We start from the raw sequence: 9,488 nt of genomic DNA, 5'->3' as shown, positions 1-9,488 counted from the left end.
CAGGATCAGTAATGTAATGTATGTACACAGTGACTGCACCAGCAGAATAGAGAGTGCAGCTCTGGAGTATAATACAGGATGTAACTCAGGATCAGTAATGTAATGTATGTACACAGTGACTGCACCAGCAGAATAGTGAGTGCAGCTCTGGAGTATAATACAGGATGTAACTCAGGATCAGTAATGTAATGTATGTACACAGTGACTGCACCAGCAGAATAGTGAGTGCAGCTCTGGGGTATAATACAGGATGTAACTCAGGATCAGTAATGTAATGTATGTACACAAACACTGCTCCAGCAGAATAGTGAGTGCAGCTCTGGAGTATAATACAGAATGTAACTCAGGATAAGTAATGTAATGTATGTACACAGTGATTGCACCAGCAGAATAGTGAGTGCAGCTCTGGAGTATAATACACGATGTAACTCAGTAGTAGACATATCATATATAGATATATTTGCTTATAGATGATATCCACAACAGAGAAGGTTTTGTGTCAATCATTGACTTTTCTTCTCTTCTGTTCTTTCATGAACTATGGGGCTGTTTTGTTTTTTTATCTATATGTACGGCTCCCGTTACATGGACCGGGGATTCCTTGCTGATATTTGCTATGTATTTATTGCTACCTTTGTAAAATAAATAACCAACTCCTCTGGTGTGACGTCTCTTCGTGCCTTGTGGGCTGTTAATATTTGCCATTTTGTGGCTGCCCACTCACAGAAGTCCTCCATGCGCCCCTCCATGGTGCAGAGCCATCGAATTGAGCTTCTTTTATGGAGATGGGCCGGTGTTCACTGGAAAAACACATCAGCGTCAGTTCTCTCTGGATTATTTCGCCTGCTCCTCTGTGTTAGTCAGTAAGCCGGTGTTTTGTATTGTGAAAGTTCTACTCTCCCCCACTTGCTAGCTAGCTAATACACAGACTGTTTTACTATGTGTGCGTCTGACCTCTTCCGGAGGCTTTCTACAATGTTATTGGGGCGCTTCTGACTCTGACCTTGTGCTCCCCTTTGACTCTTTTTACTAGTGTATAAAAATCTAAAGGATACAGCACATAACCCTGACTCCCACTGACTTCATTATCGCCGCTCAGTGACGCCCTGTACTTGACCTGCGCTGTTTCTCCTTTATACTCTGATGTCACCATTTAGTCACATCACACTGAGACGCTTCACAGTTATTGCAGCGCACAAATACAAAGAATAGCATAAATGAACATCAATTTAGTGTGATGGTGCGCACCTAACTGCAGAGCAATATTACCCACCAATAATCTACACTGCTGGGGGTGCGCAGCACATGATGCCCCCTGACCTGCACTGTGGTGTGCAGCACCTGATGCTCTCTGACCTGCACGGCAGTGGGCAGCACCTGATGCTCTCTGACCTGCACGGCAGTGGGCAGCACCTGATGCTCTCTGACCTGCACGGCAGTGGGCAGCACCTGATGCTCTCTGACCTGCACGGCGGCGCGCAACACCTGATGCTCTCTGACCTACATGGCGGCACGCAGCACCTGATGCTCTCTGACCTACATGGCGGCACGCAGCACCTGATGCTCTCTGACCTACATGGCGGCACGCAGCACCTGATGCTCTCTGACCTGCACGGCAGTGGGCAGCACCTGATGCTCTCTGACCTACATGGCGGCACGCAGCACCTGATGCTCTCTGACCTGCACGGCGGCACGCAGCACCTGATGCCCCTTGACCTGCACGGCGGGGTGCAACACCTGATGCTCCCTGACCTGCATGGCGGTGCGCAGCACCTGATGCCCCCTGACCTACATGGCGGCGCGCAACACCTGATGCTCTCTGACCTGCACGGCGGCACGCAGCACCTGATGCCCCTTGACCTGCACGGCGGGGTGCAACACCTGATGCTCCCTGACCTGCATGGCGGTGCGCAGCACCTGATGCCCCCTGACCTACATGGCGGCGCGCAACACCTGATGCTCTCTGACCTGCACGGCGGGGTGCAACACCTGAAAAGAATCACTTTTCAGCCCCCTCACGATGAGCCTCCCCTCGACACCAATTTATTAGCATTTTTAGTTCAGATCTAGGAGAGTGGCCAGTAGCCATCCATTCAGAGCGGCCCGGTGTGATGATGGATCCTCCATAAAGTCCTAATTCTCCGATAGGACATTGGAAAGGCATGGCGTGGACCCAACAGAAAAGGACAAAAAATGGGTGGACGTGGAATCACTCTGCACCGCTGAATACGTGAAAGTCCAGATGTACGTCATATAGGATGTGGCTTTATTCAACGCGCTTCGGAGTTCTCAGACTCCTTCATCAGGAGAACACCACAGCTGTACATCCATCCTGACGGAACTGGAGAGGATCTGCAAGGAAGAATGGCCGAGGGTCCCCAAATCCAGGGGGGAAAAACTTGTGGCATCCTTCCCAAGAAGACTCCTGGCTGTACGAGCTCAAAAGGGGCTTCAACTCAATACTGAGCAAAGGGGCTGAAGACTGATGACCACGTGATATTTCAGGTTTTTTTTAAATAAATTTGCAAAAATTTCTAGGTTTCTTTTTTTTCAGTCAAGATGGGGTGCAGAGTGAACATTAATGAGAAAAATGAACTTTTTTTTTGTTTTACCAAATGGCTGCAATGAAACAAAGAGTGAAAAGGGGTCTGAATACTTTCCGTACCCACTGTATAATCTTGATATTAAAATGAGCATTTTATGAGTCCGGGTGGAGAGCGAGAGAGTCCTATGTATTCAGTATCCACCTACCCAGCCTGGCTGTCAGCTGCAGCTTGTACTGAGCAGTGGGAGACCTCAGCAGCAGCAGGAAGGAGGGACAGTCAGGAGCTGTAAAATAGGCAAAATTAAGATTAAGTATATATTTTTAAAAGATATATACAGCTATTATGTAATGGAATTTTAAGGTAAATACAACAGCCTCATCAGGTCTGAGGGATTTATCAAACAATACATTCAGTTTATGTTGATAAATCTGATTAATGAAAAATAACAGAACAGTGAGACATTTCCATTGATACGGTCATGTGATCTGCTGCGCCAACTAGTGACAGACAGGAGCATTACATGAAAATAATCTCATAATCTCTGGAATTATGTAATTTAGTGAGAGCAGCACAGAGTATTTCAGGAGAGGACTGTGCTGATATTGGGGAATGGGTGCGGGGAGAGGAGCAGTAACCTGAGTGTCTATGATATATGATGTTTTCTTTCCATTACACTGGTTACCCATCCACTCCAGAATCCAGTACAAAACTACTACCCTCATCCACAAAGCACTCCATGGCTCAGCACCACCCTACATCTCCTCCCTGGTATCAGTCTACCACCCTTCCCGTGCCCTCCGCTCCGCTGATGACCTCAGGTTAGCATCCTCAATAATCAGAACCTCCCACTCCCGTCTCCAAGACTTTACACGTGCTGCGCCGATTCTTTGGAATGCACTACCTAGGTTAATGCGATTAATCCCCAATCCCCACAGTTTTAAGCGTACCCTAAAAACTCATTTGTTCAGACTGGCCTAACGCCTCAATGCATTAATGTAAGGATCCCTGTGTGGCCTATTTATAATAAAAAAAAAAAAAAAAAAAAATTGTTCTCATTCACTTTATGCAGTTAATAGCCCTCTGTGTCTGTACTGCTACATACTTAGGCAGGTAACTGGTTCATGCAGCTTTACATGAACACCCGAGCCTTACACTATGGCCGGTCCGAATAACTATAGCAATTGTTACCATCCACCTCTCGTGTCTCCCTTCTTCCTCATAGTTTGTAGCTTGCGAGCAGCACGGCCCTCATTCCTCCTGGTATCTGTTTTGAACTGTATTCCTGTTATGCTGTAATGTCTATTGTCTGTGCAAGTCCCCTCTATAATTTGTAAAGCGCTGCGGAATATGTTGGCGCTATATAAATAAAAATTATTATTATATTATTATTATTCCAGGAATGAAAGTGTCAAGTAATTTTTTTTTTCCTTTTAAAAGCTTAAATAATGGATGTTCTATACAGAAATCATTTTAGATATGTAGGCATAATTGATCATTCCTTAGAATTAATAATGAGGAAAATTAAAAGGCAATTATATCACACATCAGTGACATCAGGGTCAGGGTAAATGTATCATGATCAAAGAGATGATGTGAAAGTAAAAAGCTTCAGAAGCAGGGACTGCACTGCACAGAACAACCACTAGATGGCACTATTATGGCGTCACTCTCCTTCCCGGGAACATCTGTTGTCTGCTCTGTTTCCGGGGGGAAGGTTGGAAGACACGGACTGGTTGGCAGCAGCAGGTAGGAAGATGGGAAAGTGGTTCTGGATTTAGGAGGGTGTCAGTGCGGGAAGTAATGTAACCCCAGAGTGATCCACCGTGATCGCAGACCGACCCACTGTAACCCCAGAGCGACCCACTGTAACCGCAGAGTGACCCACTGTGATCGCAGAGGGACCCACTGTAACCGCAGAGTGACCCACTGTGACCGCAGAGGGACCCACTGTGACCGCAGAGGGACCCACTGTGACCGCAGAGGGACCCACTGTGACCGCAGAGGGACCCACTGTGACCGCAGAGGGACCCACTGTGACCGCAGAGGGACCCAGTGTGACCGCTGATAGACCCACTGTGACCGCAGAGAGACCCACTGTGACCGCAGAGCGACCCACTGTGACCGCAGAGGGACCCACTGTGACCGCAGAGGGACCCACTGTGACCGCAGAGGGACCCACTGTGACCGCAGAGGGACCCACTGTGACCGCAGAGGGACCCAGTGTGACCGCTGATAGACCCACTGTGACCGCAGAGGGACCCACTGTGACCGCAGAGGGACCCACTGTGACCGCAGAGGGACCCAGTGTGACCGCTGATAGACCCACTGTGACCGCAGAGAGACCCACTGTGACCGCAGAGGGACCCACTGTGACCGCAGAGGGACCCACTGTGACCGCAGAGGGACCCACTGTGACCGCAGAGGGACCCACTGTGACCGCAGAGGGACCCACTGTGACCGCAGAGGGACCCACTGTGACCGCAGAGGGACCCACTGTGACCGCAGAGGGACCCACTGTGACCGCAGAGGGACCCACTGTGACCGCAGAGGGACCCACTGTGACCGCAGAGGGACCCACTGTGACCGCAGAGGGACCCACTGTGACCGCAGAGGGACCCACTGTGACCGCAGAGGGACCCAGTGTGACCGCTGATAGACCCACTGTGACCGCAGAGGGACCCACTGTGACCGCAGAGGGACCCACTGTGACCGCAGAGGGACCCACTGTGACCGCAGAGGGACCCACTGTGACCGCAGAGGGACCCAGTGTGACCGCTGATAGACCCACTGTGACCGCAGAGGGACCCACTGTGACCGCAGAGGGACCCACTGTGACCGCAGAGGGACCCACTGTGACCGCAGAGGGACCCACTGTGACCGCAGAGGGACCCACTGTGACCGCAGAGGGACCCACTGTGACCGCAGAGGGACCCACTGTGACCGCAGAGGGACCCACTGTGACCGCAGAGGGACCCACTGTGACCGCAGAGGGACCCACTGTGACCGCAGAGGGACCCACTGTGACCGCAGAGGGACCCACTGTGACCGCAGAGGGACCCACTGTGACCGCTGATAGACCAACTGTGACCGCAGAGGGATCCACTGTGACCGCAGAGGGACCCACTGTGACCGCTGATAGACCAACTGTGACCGCAGAGGGATCCACTGTGACTGCGGTCACAGTGTGTCGCTCTGCGGTCACAGTGTGTCGCTCTGCGGAGGGACCCACTGTGACCGCTGATGGACCCACTGTGACCGCAGAGGGACCCACTGTGACCGCTGATAGACCAACTGTGACCGCTGATAGACCAACTGTGACCGCTGATAGACCAACTGTGACCGCAGAGGGATCCACTGTGACCGCAGAGCGACACACTGTGACCGCAGAGGGACCCACTGTGACCGCTGATAGACCAACTGTGACCGCAGAGGGATCCACTGTGACCGCAGAGCGACACACTGTGACCGCTGATGGACCCACTGTGACCGCAGAGCGACAAACTGTGACCGCAGAGCGACCCACTGTGACCGCAGAGGGACCCACTGTGACCGCAGAGGGACCCACTGTGACCGCTGATAGACCCAGTGTGACCGCTGATAGACCCACTGTGACCGCAGAGGGACCCACTGTGACCGCAGAGGGACCCACTGTGACCGCAGAGGGACCCAGTGTGACCGCTGATAGACCCACTGTGACCGCAGAGGGACCCACTGTGACCGCAGAGGGACCCACTGTGACCGCTCATAGACCAACTGTGACCGCAGAGGGATCCACTGTGACCGCAGAGGGACCCACTGTGACCGCTGATAGACCAACTGTGACCGCAGAGGGATCCACTGTGACCGCAGAGCGACACACTGTGACCGCAGAGGGACCCACTGTGACCGCTGATAGACCAACTGTGACCGCAGAGGGATCCACTGTGACCGCAGAGCGACACACTGTGACTGCAGAGGGACCCACTGTGACCGCTGATGGACCCACTGTGACCGCAGAGCGACAAACTGTGACCGCAGAGCGACCCACTGTTACCGCAGAGGGACCCACTGTGACCGCAGAGCGACCCACTGTGACCGCAGAGCAACACTGTGACCGCAGAAGGATCCACTGTGACCGCAGAAGGATCCACTGTGACCGCAGAGCGACACTGTGACCGCAGAGGGATCCACTGTGACCGCAGAGGGATCCACTGTGACCGTAGAGCGACTGACTGTGACCGCAGAGGGATCCACTGTGACCGCAGATGGATCCACTGTGACCTCCGAGCGACCCACTGTGACCGCAGAGGGATCCACTGTGACCTCCGAGCGACCCATTGAGGCCACAGCGACTCACTGTGCGTATTGACCCACTGACCATATATCGGTTCATAGAACGGTGTACAGACATTTACACTGAGTGACAGCTATTGCTTGATGTTATCAGCTCACGTGAAATCCATTTTTATAGGAGCTTAATTTTATCTAATAATTTCTCCCGACAGGACGAGTGTGCGACCACCATGGCTCTGTCACAGGACATGGACGTTCTCCTCCTAAAGCTTCCCTGGCAGATCCTGCACATCGGTGACTGCAGATTCTTTGCTAAAGTTAGTTTTACAGATTCCTCATATTGTTTCCTCCTGTCCGACCTCAGCAGCGTCTGGTGTGAGGAGGCGGCAGCAGATGTTATACAAGAGAGATCAAAGGTGAGCAATAATGGTTACCTTTTTCTAGCTGGTACATTATATAACTGATCCTGACTTACCTCCAGTATTATACTCCAGAGCTGCACTCATTATTCTGCTGGTGCAGTCACTGTGTACATACATTATTGATCCTGAGTAATATCCTGTATTATACGCCAGAGCTGCACTCACTATTCTGCTGGTGCAGTCACTGTGTACATACATTACATTACTGATCCTGAGTTACATCCTGTATTATACTCCAGAGCTGCACTCACTATTCTGCTGGTGCAGTCACTGTGTACATACATTACATTACTGATCCTGAGTTACATCCTGTATTATACCCCAGAGCTGCACTCACTATTCTGCTGGTGCAGTCACTGTGTACATACATTACATTACTGATCCTGAGTTACATCCTGTATTATACCCCAGAGCTGCACTCACTATTCTGCTGGTGCAGTCACTGTGTACATACATTACATTACTGATCCTGAGTTACATCCTGTATTATTACTCCAGAGCTGCACTCACTATTCTGCTGGTGCAGTCACTGTGTACACATAACATTACTGATCCTGAGTTACATCCTGTATTATACCCCACAGCTGCACTCACTATTCTGCTGGTGCAGTCACTGTGTCCATCCATTACATTACTGTTCCTGAGTTACCTCCTGTATTATACTCCAGAGCTGCACTCACTATTCTGCTGGTGCAGTCACTGTGTACATACATTATATTACTGATCCTGAGTTACATCCTGTATTATACCCCAGAGCTGCACTCACTATTCTGCTGGTGCAGTCACTGTGTACATACATTACTGATCCTGAGTTACATCCTGTATTATACCCCAGAGCTGCACTCACTATTCTGGTGGTGCAGTCACTGTGTACATACATTACATTACTGATCCTGAGTTACCACCTGTATTATACCCCAGAGCAGCACTCACTATTCTGCTAGTGCAGTCACTGTGTACATACATTACATTACTGATCCTGAGTTACATCCTGCATTATACCCCAGAGCTGCACTCGCTATTCTGCTGGTGCAGTCACTGTGTGCACATGATGTATATGCGTTGTGTGATTTCTTTCATTCTTTCTGTGCAGGAGCTGAACAAGCGTCTGACCGCTCCCATCTCTTCGTTTCTCAGCCATCTGTCTCACTTCATCCGTCCACTATTGGATTCTATAGAGAAGACCCCACACTCACTATCTTGTTCCCGCGCCCCCGATCGCCTCCTGCTCCATGTGAAGAGCCGGCTCTCCGGGCTCCCGTTTTATTGGGACTTCCATTGTAGAGAGGCCGATATCCGCACGGTGAGATGAGAATGTGACTGACAGAGATGTAAACATATAAAATAATGATGAGTCGTCCTGAAAATCTTGTATGATAGGATCGTCTTCTCCTGTCACATTCAGAGCTGCATTCAGTATTCTGCTAGCTGCTACTTCGCATGGTGGCTCAGTGGCTAGCACCGAATGGTGGCTCAATGCTTAGCACTGTACTGTATAAAGGGGAACATGGTGGAGCTCAGTGGTTAGCATTTCATGTTGGCTCAGTGGTTAGCACTGTATTGTATACAGGACATAATGGCTCAGTGGCTAGCATTATACTGCATATAGGGCAGCACAAGTGTATCAGTGGTTAGCACTGTACTGTATATAGGGGAGCTCTGGGGCTCAGTGGTTAGCACTATGGTGGCTCAGTGGTTAGCACTGTACTGTATGTAGGGCAACTCTTGGGCTCAATGGTTAGTACTGTATGGTGGCTCAGTGGTTGGCCCTGTACTGTACATAGGGCATCTCTGGGGCTCAGTGGTTAGTACTGTATGGTGGCTCAGTGGTTAGCACTGCACTGTATATAGGGCAACTCTCGGGCTCAGTGGTTAGTACTGTATGGTGGCTCAGTGGTTAGCCCTGTACTGTATATAGGGCAGCTCTGGGGCTCAGTGGTTAGTACTGTATGGTGGCTCAGTGGTTAGCACTGTACTGTATATAGGGCAACTCTCGGGCTCAGTGGTTACTACTGTATGGTGGCTCAGTGGTTAGCCCTGTACTGTATATAGGGCAGCTCTGGGGCTTAGTGGTTAGTACTGTATGGTGGCTCAGTGGTTAGCCCTGTACTGTATATAGGGCAGCTCTGGGGCTCAGTGGTTACTACTGTATGGTGGCTCAGTGGTTAGCCCTGTACTGTATATAGGGCAGCTCTGGGGCTCAGTGGTTAGTACTGTATGGTGGCTCAGTGGTTAGCACTGTACTGTA

General features: G+C 50.6%; 1 protein-coding gene and 1 long non-coding RNA gene across 3 annotated transcripts in view; one reads left to right on the top strand and one right to left on the bottom strand.

Annotated features, from left to right (window-relative positions):
- Positions 1-2,045: 2,045 nt before the first annotated feature.
- LOC138644417 (uncharacterized) overlaps positions 2,046-9,488 on the bottom strand; it is a 301,511-nt gene continuing 294,068 nt past the window's right edge. Inside the window, exon 5 of the long non-coding RNA XR_011314613.1 lies at positions 2,046-2,829. This is a non-coding gene — a long non-coding RNA (uncharacterized lncRNA). The remainder of the gene's footprint in view (positions 2,830-9,488) is intronic.
- NHEJ1 (non-homologous end joining factor 1) overlaps positions 4,240-9,488 on the top strand; it is an 81,420-nt gene continuing 76,171 nt past the window's right edge. Inside the window, exons 1-3 of one of the 2 annotated variants that reach the window (XM_069732753.1) lie at positions 4,240-4,292; positions 7,031-7,234; positions 8,334-8,543. In XM_069732753.1, the coding sequence (XP_069588854.1) occupies positions 7,049-7,234; positions 8,334-8,543 (396 nt within the window). In that variant the 5' untranslated portion in view covers positions 4,240-4,292; positions 7,031-7,048. The remainder of the gene's footprint in view (positions 4,293-7,030; positions 7,235-8,333; positions 8,544-9,488) is intronic. The other variant, XM_069732754.1, reaches the window with a different exon arrangement.

The sequence above is a fragment of the Ranitomeya imitator genome, chromosome 7 (genome assembly GCF_032444005.1).
Source record: "Ranitomeya imitator isolate aRanImi1 chromosome 7, aRanImi1.pri, whole genome shotgun sequence".
In the NCBI taxonomy this organism is placed as follows: domain Eukaryota; kingdom Metazoa; phylum Chordata; class Amphibia; order Anura; family Dendrobatidae; genus Ranitomeya; species Ranitomeya imitator.
This window is presented reverse-complemented; position numbering and strand designations above follow the sequence as displayed.